This window comes from Osmia lignaria, chromosome 7 (genome assembly GCF_051020975.1).
Source record: "Osmia lignaria lignaria isolate PbOS001 chromosome 7, iyOsmLign1, whole genome shotgun sequence".
Classification (NCBI taxonomy): Eukaryota; Metazoa; Arthropoda; class Insecta; order Hymenoptera; family Megachilidae; genus Osmia; species Osmia lignaria.
The window spans coordinates 7301644-7319408 of NC_135038.1; the positions used below are offsets into that span (position 1 = coordinate 7301644).

Consider the following 17765-nt stretch of genomic DNA (forward strand, 5'->3'; position numbering starts at 1 on the left):
CTTTGTTAAAACCTACAAAATGACCAACAAAATTGCTTTAATCTCCCTCCCCTCTTATTTCGTTGTTTACCGAAACGTATATGCCGCGATGCAACAGTCAAGTTTTTAGACTCTTCTATGAGCCACCGAGCATATTCGTTCACTCCGCACAAAAGAGTTTTAAAGCGTATCGTTGAAAGATAAAGCGACGCGTTTGTAAAAAAGAAACGGCTACAAAATGAAAGAAGAGCTACTTTGGTGAACAAAATAGGACCTGTACTAAGCTATGAATTTTTCCACGATTAATTTCCTGAAAGGAGAAATATATTTTTGAGGGGTTGAAGGACACCAGAATATATTTTTATAAATGCTCTTCATTAATTAACACATTGAATTTCGTGAGAATCACTAGTGACTAATATCTTAAATTAGATATATTCGAATAAATAAAAAAAGAAAAATAGAAAATATTTTGAATAGCATTACTATTACATATGTTAATAGTGAAAGGTATTGGAAGCTTGAAATTTGAAATTAATAAATTAATTATTCTTAATATTTTTAATATAAACAAAATCTAACATTACAAGATCGATTAATTGCATGAAATATACAGCTATCAAAGTGTTAGTCATAAAAAATGAGCAATTTAATTAAAGAAAATATTGAATTTATAAATGTCTGATAAAATATTGACTTGTACTACTGAAAAACTTTGATATCTCCAAATATAACTATATTCTAAATTGTTCAATGATCCAAATAATTGTATTACAGAGTTAAAATGATCAACGAAGGCCTGTAGAGAATGTAGGCCTTGAAGTTTAATAGACTTGAAAAGTAGATTCGATTTCAATAGCAAGTTCCTAGAATGATCTGACGAATTCCAAGGCATAAGTAAATGTTTCGGAATAACGAGTAACCTACATAATCGATTTGAAGTTCATGGTTCAGAGCCAAAGTCTTAACCAAGTAAATTGGAACAGTAGTATCCATTTGGAAACTTTGAAAGTTACCATCGCGAACTTCTCTGAAACCCAGAATCATCAAAAATTTGATATATCTATGGTTCGATTTTTATAGATATATACGAAAAAGATAATTTCTTTTCTCCAACGGAAATACCATATTTATAATTAATTTGATGCATTTTCGTTCATATTTTAATATCATTCACTCACTCAGAGATTCCAATTTCAATTTTAAATTAAATAAAATCCTTTGATTACCGTAGAGAATCATATATCTCATAGGTAATATTTTTCTTTTACAAAAATATTGAATGTTATAAAAATCAATTTACTGTGCTGCACGTTTCTTTTCAAAAGCTTTTTGTGAAATTTAATTATCTTGTACCTTTGTGCAAAAATATTAGAACTAAATCCTTTCATATTTCCATAAAACTTTCAATTTTGCATCTGAATAATTCAACTATGCTAAAAAGAATTCATATTCAGAAACGAAAGGGTTAAAGTTACAGAAAGTGAAGTTGATTAGTTTGACTTCTAAGAGTCTCGTAGGTATGTACATTCCCATGAACACACATATACACACGCATACACGCATAAGTGTGTACCTTTGCGTTCACACATAGAAATGTAGTCAAGCTGCTCCTCAAGAGTTCATTACAAGTACCAACCAACCAACCAACCCTCCTCTTAACTCAGCAACTCACTTTACCACAGCCAGGTAGGCAGTAGCTCGCGATTTTCCTCCGGATTGCTAAATAAGAAAAATTATTTAATTTCGTGCACAGTGAAGATCGTAGCAGAGCGAAAAATTTACACGGTTTGATTCATTGAGACCTGTTTCCTTCTTCTTACGACTAGTTCCATAAACTCTTTAAATCGGTAAAGAATCACCAGTAAATTGGCAAAACAAGAAATACACAAATTCCAGTGGAACTTCAATAAATGGAAAATTATGTATTTGTTCGAACGCGGTTGAGAACCTTTGTCGATCGAGGGAGGTTTACGATCTTAAGAGGCCCAGCGCGTTCGTCGCCGGGAATAGCCCTTTGATTCGAAGGACGAGTCAAGGCAGGGCTTTTGTCTATCGGTTTTCGCTCGGTTCGGTCCCATCTGCAAGTAATAAACGACCTAACGGTTTCGTTGCCCCTCGTGCGTCATCGATAGGAAGAAAGAAAGAAAGGACATTTTCAAATGCCACCCCTCTTATGCTAGAATTTTCAGGCAATTTCCGGGTATTCTTGCTTGCTTTTTTTAGTCAGTCGGCTTGAAGATTTCGGGCAGTTCGGGTCGCGATCGTAATATGGTTAGTTCGCGAGTGCAAGAGCCGAATCTCTTTCGATTAATCGGATGTCGTTCGGATGTGACTATTGCAGTCACACCGACGACCCGTAGGGTTGGTTACATCACGTAACCACCCTGGTTACTCGGATGTCGTTCGGATGTGACTATTGCAGTCACACCGACGACCCGTAGGGTTGGTTACATCACGTAACCACCCTGAATACGCATATTACAATTACATACAAGACATCCGTGGTCGTGACGACGACCCGGTAGAGTGGTTACTTCCTGTAATCACTCTGATTCGATACTATTGTTCAATACAAAACGACACGATAGGGTTGGTTATTACACATAACCACCCTCATTACACAGTATAAATACACGCTTCATATGTGATTATTCTAATTTAAATACGATATAAGATAACGTTACATGCGATCGCTCGCACCTTGCTTCGATTCGCTTTTTCTCTTAATATATTTAAGAATCAGGGGTTTTTATGCCGTATGGCTTTTCCCCTTCGTTTTTGAGAGCCAATAAAATCAAACGTTTTTGGCTCAATTATTATTAAATTTATTTATGAACCTACCGCACTCCTTATCATAATCTGAAATACGGGACTTCTCCATGTTGGAGAGGTTTCGACGTTACAGTATTCATGTAGCTGTATAAGAATAGAATTTTTTCTTTACTATTTCTTTTCTATAAAATTTCTAATAATAGAAAGCTTGAATTTCGAATTTCTCCATACGCAAATTTTGGCTGATCAATTTAAATAGCAATAAAAATAAATAATTTTTGCCGAATTGAAATTGAACTTGAAATTGAAATTTAGATTTATTATTTAGAATTTTTCTGAAACCTATGGAATTTTTCTTTCTTCATTGAATTCAAGAATTATCATTTTCAACTATCTTTTCTAGGAAACGTCCTCAACGATATGAATTAATATGGGTCAACACAGAACCCATACCATTAAATACTGCATTACCCACGTAACATTAGAATGAAGCGTGGAATGGCATTCAACGTCATTATTCAAGTTGAACTATAGAACCTTTTGACGTACATTGTTAGTAGGAATATCGGGTAGATACTGTCTCTCATTATCAACCAAGATAATTATCCTCCTTTCATCAGATCAGAGCCGATACTTGGCCAAGTCATTAACCGGCATATTCCTTCAATTAGAAATCGGCTAAACCGATTTGTCATTTTCTTAATTTTCTTTCTATTCGATTGATTGACAAGAAAATATAAAAAATTAATTAAAAATATTTTATCAAAATAACTCTTCAAATATATTGCACTCGATAAATTAACAATTGTAAATATTTATTTTTCACTTCAGTTCAACAAAAAAAACATTTGTTTTATTTTCCAAATTTTTGTTACTATTCAAATGTTTAAGATCTTTTTTGTACAAAACATCAACTGCAAAAGTTATGAGAGACAACTATGAGAATTAATTATAAATTAAATGCCATTATAGTAAAAACTAGTGTCTATTGTTTTTTTAGTAAATGTTAAATAATAGCTGAAAGGAAGTTCGTTACCGAGTCTGTTCGTTCCAATTTATTATAATTATGTGGGAAAGTTTGAAACCCCTGTTTCTGATGTATAGAACTCCATTTTAAATCCATTAAAGGGTTGTATGGAAACTGAACGCAAAATGTCGTTTTTGTTACCATATTGGAGTAGGAACTTTTTCCATTAATATTGTGTGAACCCTTATATTGTACTCCTCGCCAATAAATCGACCCTCGCATACGAATTTAGGGGATGTCCGTGCAATAAATGGGGGTGGAAAGGCAAGTACAATTGATCTTTGCCAGTGTAGTACATGATAGTATGGCTATGCTCTGTAGCCCATTGTGAGGGTTGCAATAACAATGAATTATTACCGTAATTTTAGTTCTGACACTAACTGCATACTGATACCATCAGTATATTAAAAAAGCTCTGTTCAATATTGTATTAATATTCATGGTTCATATTTAAGATATTTAAAAAATGTACATCAAAATTCTTTTTAATAACACAAAATACTGTACTGAATTATTCTTAAGTTAATTTAATATATTTTCTAAAATAATAACAGTAATTTTTGCTGCTACTATTTTAGACTATTATTTATCCAATAACTAACAAAGTTAACATTTTTTATCAAATATCTTCACGTGTAATAATTTAAGAAATTATAAAATTAAATTTACACTTTTCCTCTCGATTTGCAACATTAAAATTCGAATCTAACAAACCAGGATATTATACCTAGATTTTATCAATTGGATTTACGGTTCGTTAGTTTGATTACTCTTAAGGGAATGGTTAGAACATACCGCAGCCTTCTAAATTAATTTTATCACTGTAGAAATACCAGTATTATCTAAGATTTCGCGATATAAGCCATGTACTTTGCTTATCGAAACTTGCTGCATCGAAAATATAACTACGTGTATTTTTAATTAAAGAAATGAAAGAAATTAACCGCTATAAAAATCTAATTAATAGAGAATTATGAAATAATGCGAATGGATGAAGAACCAAAAGACAGAGGAAGCTAAGCCGAAATGGTGCTTATCGCGTAACAGGAAATGAAATAATTATTTACGAGCAATAATTAGAACGTAAAAAAGCAATTATAGGGGATGAAACAAGAGGAAACGATGAGTATGCTCGTGTTATCGGTGCTTGAAACATCCACGGTATTTCGGAATAAGCGATTATACATGTACAACTGCAATTAGTAGCCCTTGGAAAATGGTTTCTCGTAATAGCTGCGATGTAATACTACATTGTTATAAGTTTTACCTCCCGCTAAGTGGAATTTAATCCCGTCCATGCATCGAAAATTATAGAGTTCTCAGTTGTATGAAATTATTAACAGCATTTACGAAACACTGCATTTAATTCCTATGTAAACGTGTATCTAATTAGGAATCATTCAAACCTAATAACTATTAAACGCGTTAAATTTGATATATTTCATTTCAACAAATTGAAAAGAAACCAAAGGATAAAACAATGAATATTTTTAACTGAATATAGGAAATAAAAATTTTAATTTTGCTATTTGATTAAGTTAGATTAGGAAGAATTAATATTAAAAATTCAAACAGTGAATAATTGAAATTGAATGCCAAATAAAAACAAGTTACATAAAATAATTCTAAATGCAATTTAGAAAATTTACATTTACACGAGTATACAAATAATGTAATAAATCATCTGCAAAATACAATGGCAGCATTATTCATGGAACATAGAACCACTGAACCATTTTTAATCTTCAGTTGCAAAGGAAGCATAGAAATACGTAGAAAGCTTGTTACAGGATCGAAGGGTCGAACGATACGAGGGGAAAATAGAGAAGGGAATCCATGGCGATAATTAATTCCATGTCGGTGACATATGGTGTTCACGGGGATGCTATTTCGAATTACCATACGTAAGCTATATTGTTCAGAACAGCGGATGGCTACGAGCTGTCGGAAACAGACAAACCGTTTAATTGACTGAGTTAATACGAACTAAATAATGATTAAAATTCAAGCTGGACTCGATGCCTAATTACACGTGATTCCTGGGTTTACTCACTAATTTTTTAACTTCCTATTCTGATACTACCACAGTGAACACTTCTCAAATCTACGTCACAATTCTAATAAAAATTCATTTCAATTTAATCCTAAAAGGCCATTAAAATAATCCTCTTTTTTATCTTCTCTCTTAAAAACATTATTTATTCACATAAAAGTGTCAAATGTTTTTCCAAATTGCTTGGTAGAGGATTTATTGAAATAAACAATAATAAAATTTAATTTAAAAGAGAAGGATTTAATTGTTAATTCCACTTAATCCACTTCAAAGACCAATTAATATTCTGTGATTTCAAAAACAGCAACTCAAATAAACCCCTTCAATAAATCTACTTCAATGAACTTTTATTTTATTGTCATTTTTATAGAAATGAAACAATGCAATTTTAATGACTCTATATCAAAGGAATTTTTTTAAAAACATATTGAAAAAGTATCAATAAATTCGTGGGATTTTAAGTGATTAATGTGTGAATGAATTCGATGTATGAACGAAGCAGGTACAAAGCAAAGAGTAAATCGATACGGAACTGAAAATTTGAATTCGTAATTTGAAAGGAGTTAGATTTCAAAATTGACTAAATGTACATTATATAATGACACAGTTTCGATAATCTATGTTCTAATTAATATCTTCTATTTTCCAAAAATCAAATATTTCTATTCGATTTTTTAATTGCTCAGAGTTTGACTACAATACATGAATTTTTGCAATGTTATTCCCTTCTTTATTTTATTAAATTTTACTTTGAAGAGTCGAAACTATGAAATATAAATTCATTAATAATTTCATTTTAGATAGGAAAAGGTACGTGAAATTGTACGAAATGTGCAATCGCCGAAGTATTAACATTTATTGTTACAAATCCGTAGCAGGTAGGAGAAGATTAAATTTGTTCAAGATTCAATTGCACAGCTTTAAGGAAGTACTAGCGCAATATCGTCGCTTAAGAGGTACTTTTTCCTAGTTACGAGGCTATTTTCGTTAAACGAAACACCGGTGCCGTATTTAATTATCGACCGTTCCCGACTTGATTTACGTTCCTCTACCGAGAGAAAAAAAGAAAAGGAAAAAAGATTCGACGCCGAGTGGTACACGCGAACGTAATTAAAATCCGTGTTTTCCAATGAAATTTCAAACAACACTGCAACAGGAACAACAATGAATTATTATTTGTCGCTGTATTGTACGTACGAGGAAGTCGTTAACGAATGTTGAAAATTTTTATTACGGTACGGATCAACGAAACCAAGTTAATTCGAGAAATTGAGATTTAACGAGAAAAATGATGAAATTTAATTTACAACATAAAATTTCACGTAAATATGGGTCGTAATTCACCAGTATCGATATCATCGAATAATTAAAAGTGCAACAAAAGTCGATGATTTTTTGTTACTTAATATTCGTGGAAAATGAAAACGAATATACAGGATGTTTCAAAAAGGTTGAAGAAAAATTTTGGTAAATAAAAATAAAGGATTATACAAAGGAACATTATTCTAAATTTTTGCCCAATTATTTAGATCTCCTCCTATAGATATAGTAATAGAAAATATTATGCAACTGTACCATAATAAACTCTATTGCTGTTCAGTATTTTATTCTATATCCCATAAATCTTATCTCTTGTAAAGATGTGTCAATTCGTAAAGCAGCATCCAAGAAAAGAAGAAAATATCGAATGACACTATCCTTTTTTACAGAGATGTTTTTTAAATCAGAAACATGTTTATTGATCCTCGATGACAGTTGTGTAATCAAAGTTGCAGGAGAATATTACCTGTCATGTAATACGTGTACTTTCACGTCGCTCATATTGATAGGATTACATAATAAACTTCTATCAGTAACATTTTCAATTGAAAGTAATATTCAAATATTATAAATTTTCATGCTAAACACTTTTGACTTTTTTCCTATCTCTACCATGACTGTATAATTTTTAAACGAAAAAAATAATCTCTCTAACGTGTACTCAAAAATCTGAAAAAAAATATGCTTTTACATCTGAATAAATAAATAAATAATTTAAATCTACCTATTCAAACTTTGCCTATCTAAAGTTATAGTTCAATTTCCTAGCAATCTAACCGTTCAAATCTACCCATCCAATATTTCGAGTTAGAGAGTCGATACATCAACTCGTAATGAAAATTTCGATTGAATGAAGTGCTCCAGCTGGTTGCAAATCGATCTTCATTCGGAATACTTCAAACAAATCAAGCGTGCAGAGAAAGAATGATAAACAAAAAAATACCATGCATTTTATTCCATCAGTCGTTTCAGTTGAACAGGAAACTTGATTAATTTTGTATAAAACTGTTCAACTTCGGCTCGTTGTGAAAAAATAAAAAGGTACAAGGATGAACAAAATGTTCTCGTTGGAAAGGGGAGAAAAACGTATGAGAAAGTGGAAACGGAAAAGCGAAGCAAGAAACTGTGGAGGTGAGTCAGATACGTCTGAAGATAAAAGGAACTCGACGGGGGATTCACTCCGTTGGAAACCGAGTCGGCGAGATTGGATGGAGTGCATATTAACCTCCCAGTAGACCTACGATGAGGTCAGATAGTCTCAACTTATTTATTTGTTTCTTGGAGACGAAAGGTAGGAAGTTAAAAGAACCACTGGGGTGGGAATAGGAGTCAAAAGATCGAATTTGTCAACGAAACGACAAGAATTTTTGTGAAAATTCAGAAAATTTACAAATTTCTATTAAAAAAAGAATTAACAATTTTTAAACACACTCTATTTCATTTTGGACAAAAGTAATTATACTAATGAATATTTTTAAAAATCATTTAATATTGAAGTAATTTTTGTCTATTTTTTCAATGATCAAATTTCAAATTGATCGAACGTATTTTCTGTTCGTGTTAACTTCGAAAACGCCAAATTTCTCCGATGAAGGATTAATTAATTTGTGCCTACAACAGTGTTAATACATCATCAAGTTAGGACGTTTTGGAAACAAGCTTTGTTTCTGACTATAAACCAAATTCCTCGATCAAAGTACTTCGACCTACGTCAGCCTACCATTAATTTGACTTCAGTATTCAATTTCTGTCTGGCGGACAATCAATCAAGAACCCATCGATGGGAACCTGCGAACGTGCGAATGACTAATGATCGCGACGATTCGATTCGCAAAGCTTACTCGGATATTTTCTTTTTCCAAACAGAAAAGTTTTACGTGATATTACCTAAAGAAATAGCCTTTTTAAGAGCGTGTTGTATCGTTATTTGAGGATTGCTTCCGATTGATCGTTCAAGTTTCTTCTTCGTTGAAATGTAAAGTTAGATTAACACAAACACAAATTTGAAAACCGTTCTTTTGAAAAGACAAATCATATTTTCTCCTCGAATTAATTTAATCAGAAGTGTGTTCAAAATAAATTTAGAATTTGTAGGCATACGATATTCGAATATCGGCTATGGACAGCCATTAGCGGCTGTACGTGTATATGTATATATGTATATGTGTCTATGTTCGATTTATGTTTGTTGACATCTTGCCCCTCGTGTCCCCGCGTAAGGTTGTTCGTACAAATGTACGGACACGGTGAGCAGTTCAGTTCCCTGACGACCGCGGTGTCGAATAGTACAAATAAAAGCTAAATCGGTAATACCATTAACGCTCCGAAATCATTTCTTTATTTCCGCTCTATATAGCCTCCTACAAATTGTTGTTTTATTTACTGTTAAATCAATGCAAAGACCGTGATATTATTAATAAATGAAAAAACATAACACTGAATTATTAATTTAAAAACTTTTTAATTAATTAATCTCTATTATTTGCAATACTGATTTAAGTTCAAAATTTCATAAAATAATCAGATCAAAAGCTTTATTGTACGCAACACTATTAAAATACTATCAGCCGTATTTGATGATACGTAATGCTATTCAAATACTGTATACCCGTATAGTTTGTAATACGTGCAGCCAATTCAAAGCTGCAATATACCAGCTATAAAGCTTCTTCTTGATCCCAGTGGAAAATGTTGGGCATTCTATGAAATAACGCAACACTAATCAAAAAGTTATACTACTGCAAAACAATCGCGTATTCGTAATTCGCAACACTATTTTCAAAAAAAATCTAATTAGCAATTCAATAAATTAGACACTATTAAATAGTAATATTAGAAATTATAAAATTAACAATTTAACAGAGAACGCGTTAGTATTTATTCGCGACACTAATTGTAAGGCAATCATAATCAATTAATACTCACAAATTAAAACTCTATTTTATATTTAAAAAAAAAAATGACAACGCGTATATTTAAAATTCGCAACACTAATTAAAACCGCGATTCGCCCAGCATCAAAGATCAGCAGCTGAAAATCTACTACTACTACAACTACAAAGCGAGCACAGTGACAAAGTAGTAACAAAAATGACTTTCCATCCTCGGATGGCAAGCCATTAGTAGTTGCCCTCTTCAATGGCAAATTGCCGGGCCTCTTCGGCATATAGCCTCTTCTCTCTTCGGGCGCAATGCCCGCTGAAACTTAAGCCTAAGTGCTCGAGATTTCCTCAACGACGACACGAGACACAAAACAAGAAAAAGAATCGCCAAGTACATCAAAGAACAACTAATCTCGAGCAGAATATTCGTTTCAACCGTATCGTCGTGACTTAAAATGTCTTCGAATTTGAAAAATTCAAAGATAAAGCCAGAAGGAAATGATAAGTTCCATTTGCACCAGTTTTATTTTTAATTTTTCATCTCAGTTTTACCTACTTAGAACTAAACACACACATACCAGAAGGTAAACTACCTGCCTACCTAAAGCTATATTTAAAAAATTGACGAAAATCATTCGCACCAACACATTCATTAAACGATTCTCATGCACACTGATTGGACGCAAAAAGCCTACACTAGGGAGAACGCCCCGGGACGCCTCCGACATCCAAGCTTAACACACACCTTGCATACCATAAGTGTACGTACCATTTTCCTGGAATCGATTGGCAAGTGATAGCCACCATTGCGTTAAAAAATACTGATATATTTCTTTATGTTCACGTGCAAAATTTATATAAATCTTTCATTTTTCATGTACTTTATAAATTGTGTATACCTAAATGAAATTGATCATTTATGAAATAAATTATGATAAATAATCAGAATATTTTGAATATGCAAAATTGGGGAACGTTGTTCTATTTATAGTAGAATTTTAATATTATTTCATTAATTACCTTTTCCTCAAAATAAAATAATGTATTTATTTATGAAATATCAATAAACAAAACTGAATTTAAGTATTAGAACATTGAAAAAATGTTATCTTGAATGAACTATATTTGAAATTGAGTTAAGAATTCTAAGCAAAAAAGAATTTAATTTATAAAGAAAAGCTGGTTAAATAATCTTCGAGTGATTCCAGTATCAAAGAAAATTTTCTAAACAGTCAAAACTGTATTTAATCTCTTTACTTTGATTTCGGAATTTACTCGTTGTAAAATGCCTTCTTGTACATAATTAATTAACATAAATTATTCAATCACTTTTGAACACGTAATTATTGTAATGTTATTGGTATATATTCAAATAGCAAACACTCAATTTTAATTATTAATAATTGTTACATATTAACAGATTGCTAATATTTAATTGTATTATAAAAAATTTATAAGTACAAGAAGACCCTAGCCTGAAGTGAGAAATAAAACACAGAAAATAGTTACTACTCACAGGTATAAGTACACCTGTGGTCACTATGCTCGCTAAAAATCACGTATACAACCAGTCACCCATGCCGATTTGGACCATTCGTCCTACGACATGAGAGACCAGAGGAATAAAAAAACATGCGACTCACCGAATGTAGAGAATGAGTGCACCCTGCAAGAGAATAGACGGTCTTGGAGAACCATGGAGAATCCTGAATGACCTTGCAGAACCTTGAAGAACCTTGGAAAACCCTGTATGACTTTGCGAACCTTGGAAGAACACTCCAACGATGACAATACTCCATTGTGTCACAAAAAATCTGTAACAGTAAAGAAGTGAATTTTAGACAAATTAAATTATATCGATACATATTAAATTATGTGCTATTTCTATGATTAACAACGATTCAATTATAATTTAGTGACAGGATAGTGAATATGTATATTGTTGTTCAATGTTTATAATAGATTTTGAAATTTGACCTGTTCTTTCTCGTTTTAAACTCTGAAGTGGACTAATGGCGTCATCTAACCGTGCGAAGCTCAAGTAACTGATCGCCAAGTGTCATGGCGGTCGCTGGCGCGTCACTTTCATTCGATTTTCAATCACTGATCTGAAACATATATAAAATGCAAATTTAAAGCAATGCGATGCAATAAATACAGCTGTACTATAATCAAATTGTAATTCGTTATGTAGCAATTATATAACAATAAAAATTCAGTCCAAAAATGTCCATATATAGAGTAATCGGAACTAAATGTACAGCGTAGAAAGTCGAAGAGGTCAATTTTATTTTCGTTAAAGTAAAATAGTAATTAATAAAAATCCTTAAATATTGAAGAAAAACAACTAATGGAAGTTAATTAACATTGTAATAATGAGTAAATGGAATTTGGTAAGAATAATTATCATTTATGTACCTTGATGCGAAAGACGTTAACACGGAATGTTTACACTTCAGCGTCCAGCGAACGACTGAAGAATAGTTCCCGCCGGGGGGGGGGGAGATTTAAATTCTACTACTATGATTTTTCTTTCCTAAACAATTAATAACATCAAATTAAAATACCATATAAAGATACCATTAAAATTTTACAATTATTACAATAAATTATTTTTGCCTTGAAATTTATAAAAGATTCACAACAATACTGAATGATTTATTAATACCTAAATATTGAAGCAACACATATAAACCATGAAAACAGTTATAATTTAATGTTATCGAAATTATTGTTATATTGTGTCATAAAATTGCTTAGTAGTTTTATAGAATTTGAAATGTAGCAAATCAAAATTTAGAAATATACATATACCGTGGAAAGGAATGCAACCTTTCTTACCCGAATATGAGAATCTTACTTTTTATCACAGACTTTTTTTATGATGATTATAAAAGATGGTAGAATGTTACATGTTTTAAATAGAATTAAGATAACTATGATAAATTATGCTATAAAACATTAAAAATGACAATTTATTTTATAAAGCAATATCCGGAAGTACTACTTCAACCGCCAATGACAGATGGCGCCACAAATCAAGTCAAAAAATTTTATTCAAACACAATTTAACAATAAATATTTAATAAATTATGACAGTATTTTAATTCTATCAAATGCTGCTACTTCACCTTGCAATATTATAACTCTTTATATTTTTTAGTTAGATGTACTATTAAAGAATTTAATCTCACATTCGCTTTTATTACATCTAACAATTTTATTTTGCTATTAAATGTGATACAAAAAACTGGTATAGAAATAGTTTCATGTATGAGTGTGTTAGGATACAGTTTACATGTGCTTCAGTAAATATATATTATGTATTTAAAAAATATGTACTTCTGGGAATCTCTTATAGGATAAGTTCGTTATCACAGTAATAAACTATATATTTGATATAAGATTAAAATTGTCTTATTACAATAAGAAAGCATTATTATTGTTGAATTATTAAGTCAAGCTTGGTAATAAAAAAGAACTGTAAAATCAAATATTCCTAATATTTTTTTGATTTAGATGTCAATGCATTTAACAATTAAAAGCATAAATCACATAATAATAACTTACAGCCACATAAATTAATCACTAAATAATACTTTCTTTTGTAAAATTATATGTATGTATATACATATACATATCGTTATAATGTTGTTGATGTAACAGCACTAACACCGTGTACTAATACTATAGGTGGTAAATCTGCCGTTAATTCTGTCAACAATTGAAGGTATTGCCGATACATTGTATTTTCATCCCAGCTATTTGATGCTGGTGGAGCAGGTAAATAAATAAACGTTGTCGCAGTTTGAGAAGAATGTTGCCGAATTAATTGATTTACACTAAAAAATATAATTATAAAATTACAAAGTAATATGTACTTATGTTTAAATTTATACAGTAATTAATATGTTTAAACAAGTACCTTAAAATATAAGTACGTGATATGTTGCTTAATACGTTTTCATTGCTTTCAGTGCTTGATTCATATTGATTTTCCACACTTGATTCCATAAGTGATCTACCTTGTAACCCACGTACTTGTGTTCCCCAATCAGGAATTTTCTTGATAGATGCAGATATTCTCAACATATTTAACAACTTTTTAATGCGATGCTCGTTAGATATTTTTGGATGTTCGCTAATCGAATTTTGCGAGTCTGAAATACTCAAACTTGCATTGCTATCTGAAATTTCACAATGAAATACTCTAAGATGCAAACTTTTCCAAACGGGTACCATATTAATGATACATGCAAGTTGAAGCATAAACAATGATGTTGTATCGAATGGATCTTGATCTGTTGGTTGGAAAAAGTTCACAGGCCATACGTCAATATATTTCAAGGAAGAATTCCTGTAATAAAGAATTTATTTATAGAAAAAAAATCAATATAATTATATATCAATTGTATACTCACTTTGTTATTTGCGATTTATTTAACATATGGAAATTTCTGCATAAGCATAAATTTTTCTTCATTTTCAAAACGTCTGAACACATCCCCACATATTGTATAGGATCTAAAAATTTTTCTGCATTTGTTTGTCTCAACGGAAATACATTGCTATTTGGTAATGCTGAGACATTTTCAAATAAGTCTGTCGCATATGGAGAATTTTTAAAGAAGTCTACCGGAGCTTCTTCGTCGTAAAAACCAAGAACAATTGTATTTGGTTTCATCGCTCCCATTCCAGATATTCTAATTAAATGATGTAATCCTTCGCGTACGGTTTTTGTAATTGTTAGTTCGACAAATGCTTTAACTTTCATATGATCAACTAAACTCAACCAATGCGGGTATTCTTCTATAGTGGGGTCAATATTTTGACCTAAAAATTCTCCGACTTTTACATGTCCAATTACGTATAGTCCTCCTTTTTTCAAATCATTTACAAAATCAATAAGTGGACACGCTGATCGCGGAGAAGCTACCATTAGAAGCATTTGCGGTCGCCAAAATTTCACATGATCTTTACGAGAATCTAACATTAATAAATACTTTCTAACTTGGTGGAATATAAGTGCTTGTGATATGCTTCCCCAGGGGGCATTTTTGCTTGGAGAAAATAAATGCAGCACAATGATTAATATTAAGCACAATATTACACTACTGGAAGCGTAGATACTATTTATGACAAACATCATTATCAATGTACCAAGAAGTCCGATCGTTGCTGTATACCATGTAAAATAATTAAATGTTGGTCTGTAAAAAATAAAAACATTTAAATCGTTTTGTTTCAACTTTTATACTGATTGCTTTGAATAACATAAATTCGAATTAAAGAATACCTGAAGTTTGGAGCACTTGCAAGTTCAAGTCCAAGACAAGCCAAATTGGTAGCCAAGTAACTTAATAAAAATAATACCGAATTAATCTGAGCAATAGTATTCAAAGAACCTACAAGTAAAATTATTTGAACTAAGGTCCATGATGTAAAAACTGCAGCAATTGGATTTCCTTTCCATGTTCCTTGTGTAATAAAATTCAATCCAGATCCTGTAAATATTAAGAATGTTAGATTTTAAAAAAGTTAAAAAGTTTTAAAAAAGATTATTTAACTTTAGACTTTAATTATTTACCAAACACATTATCCTTTGCCAGTGCTTCTAAGACTCTACTTGAGCCTATTAAGTTACTTAAACCTGCACTAAATGTTGCTGTTAATATACCAACTGCTACAAATGGTGGCCAAATATTAATTGGCATCATGTACATAAAGTTGTTTTGCAATAAAAATCGACTTGTAGTTGCAGCAGTGAAAATAGATAATAAGATGTAACAGATAAATGTAAATAATACTGCCGACAAAGTGCCACGTGGAATGTTTCTTCCGGGATTTTTTAATTCACCTATAAATATTAATAATTTAAATGTAAATACAAATAAATATGCATTATTGTTCTTAAATATTTACCACTCATGTTAGCTCCAGCCATTATACCGGTAACACCGCTAAACAGTACACCAAAAACACTTGCAAAATCAGTCATTACTCCTCCACTTGAATAATCAGGACTATAATTTGAATAAAGATTACTAATAAGGGTAGATGATAATAGTCCTGTATAAGTGCCATTAACGTGATAAGTTGCATTTTGGACCAATATATTTGCATCTGGAATTGGTATCTACAATACAAGATACATTATTTACCCTGTCTTCAACTGATAAGCTATTGTTTCTCCAATTTATATAATTACCTCCATATATCCTTGTGCTAAAAAGCTTATAAAAACACTTGTCAAACAAACACAAACAACAGCCAAAATTGCAACACTAGTTTTCGCAAACATTGCTGCTCCTATCAGACATACTAGTAAATTGGCAGTATTCAGTACAGAACAATATAAAAACCTCCACCATCTACCATCTGGTATCAGAGCACTTTTTCCAGCCAGATAACCAGATGGCCCAAAATTTTCTATCAATCCTTCAGCACAACCAGATATACAAAGTGCACTTGATACAATATTAGCCATAAAAAATAATGTCCCAATGGAACCACCAAATTCTGGTCCAAGTGTACGGCTGATCATAACTATATAATGTTTATTAAGAAAAATTATCATACATAAACGGTTTCACAAGGTCTTATTATCACTATCATCATAATGATTTTGTGATATACAGAAAAAGTACTTCATCAATTTGGTACTTTACTAATTACTGAAAACAATAATAATACTTTAGAAATAAAGGATACAGTATGCCCCACCTCCTTCAACTGCTCCATTTGTTGAAATTGCACATACAGATGCTACAGTAAATACTAAAATTCCATATGCAATTATGAACTGTGTCAAAGTTACAAGTAATCCAGCATTACCTACAATGTACCCTATAATACAAAGACAATATGAAATTATTATAAAAACATATAATAACTTATAATATATAAGTGTCTAAATATACAATATGTAGAGCTTAGTTTTACATATAACTTAGTATTATGTTTGTTCTTACCCATTCTTATAAAAACTAAAGCACTGAACATGGATAAAGCAACAGGACTAAATACTCCAGCAAATGTTCCTAAAGTACGACCATTGTCTGCACCTAAGCTACCAAATTCAACATATCCATCCCCTTCTATATTCTGTACCCTTCCAAACCTAAAGAAATTACTTAATCTATAAAGAACACTTCTTCCATGAATGAGTGGATCTTTTTCGCTATTAATCTTGATCTGCACAGGTTCATTATTTGTTGAACCTACTTCTGATGCTATCATTTTTACTAGTTTCTGAAAAGATAAGTTCCAAAAGAGCATAATATAATAACAATGATATATCTGTTAACTCAAGTTACATTGTTCATTCACTTGATTTTATAAGCACTTTTAAGTTATTTGTAATCTTAAACAGGGCTATAACATAGTTATAACAAATGATAAAAGCTTAAATATAATGATTACAAATATTCATAGACAAATTACCTGGGTATTATAATAATACACGTACTTATATCTTTATTTACATAACAATATACAAAACTGTTACGCATAAAATATAAAACTTATGATGTCATCTATTAAAATGTCATATAACATCTGTAACTGTACAAGTTAAAGGTTGTTAAACTCACATCAGGAAGTTACATACTGATTTAAAACTTCCTCTTCACCTAATCAGTAATGCGATTATTTCTCAAGATTACAAATTATCACATTTTATTTTATTGTTTTTAATTTTCATTTTGTAAATATGTATGTTTAAATTCCC

At 31.2% G+C, this 17765-nt stretch overlaps 1 protein-coding gene across 1 annotated transcript; it reads right to left on the minus strand.

The window, feature by feature from the left end:
• Positions 1 to 13213: 13213 nt before the first annotated feature.
• LOC117604240 (solute carrier family 12 member 9) lies at positions 13214 to 17765 on the minus strand. The gene is made up of 10 exons (XM_034324086.2): positions 17480 to 17765; positions 17008 to 17287; positions 16748 to 16882; positions 16245 to 16582; positions 15959 to 16172; positions 15624 to 15893; positions 15333 to 15540; positions 14458 to 15246; positions 13962 to 14393; positions 13214 to 13878 (listed from the first exon to the last, which is right to left on the minus strand). Exons 2-10 carry the CDS (start codon positions 17273 to 17275, stop codon positions 13680 to 13682), a joined length of 2853 nt encoding a protein of 950 aa, XP_034179977.2. The 5' UTR covers positions 17276 to 17287; positions 17480 to 17765; the 3' UTR covers positions 13214 to 13679.

What these genes read in the sequence shown, in the direction of transcription:
- LOC117604240 (XM_034324086.2), bottom strand. Translation starts at nt 17,275, where the DNA reads ATGATAGCATCAGAAGTAGGTTCAACAAATAATGAACCTGTGCAGATC. An exon ending in TGAAGGAGGTGGGGCATACT is followed by an intron (nt 16,583 to 16,747) that starts GTATCCTTTATT and finishes AACATTATATAG; the next exon opens with TTATGATCAGCCGTACACTT. An exon ending in TAGCACAAGGATATATGGAG is followed by an intron (nt 16,173 to 16,244) that starts GTAATTATATAA and finishes CTTGTATTGTAG; the next exon opens with ATACCAATTCCAGATGCAAA.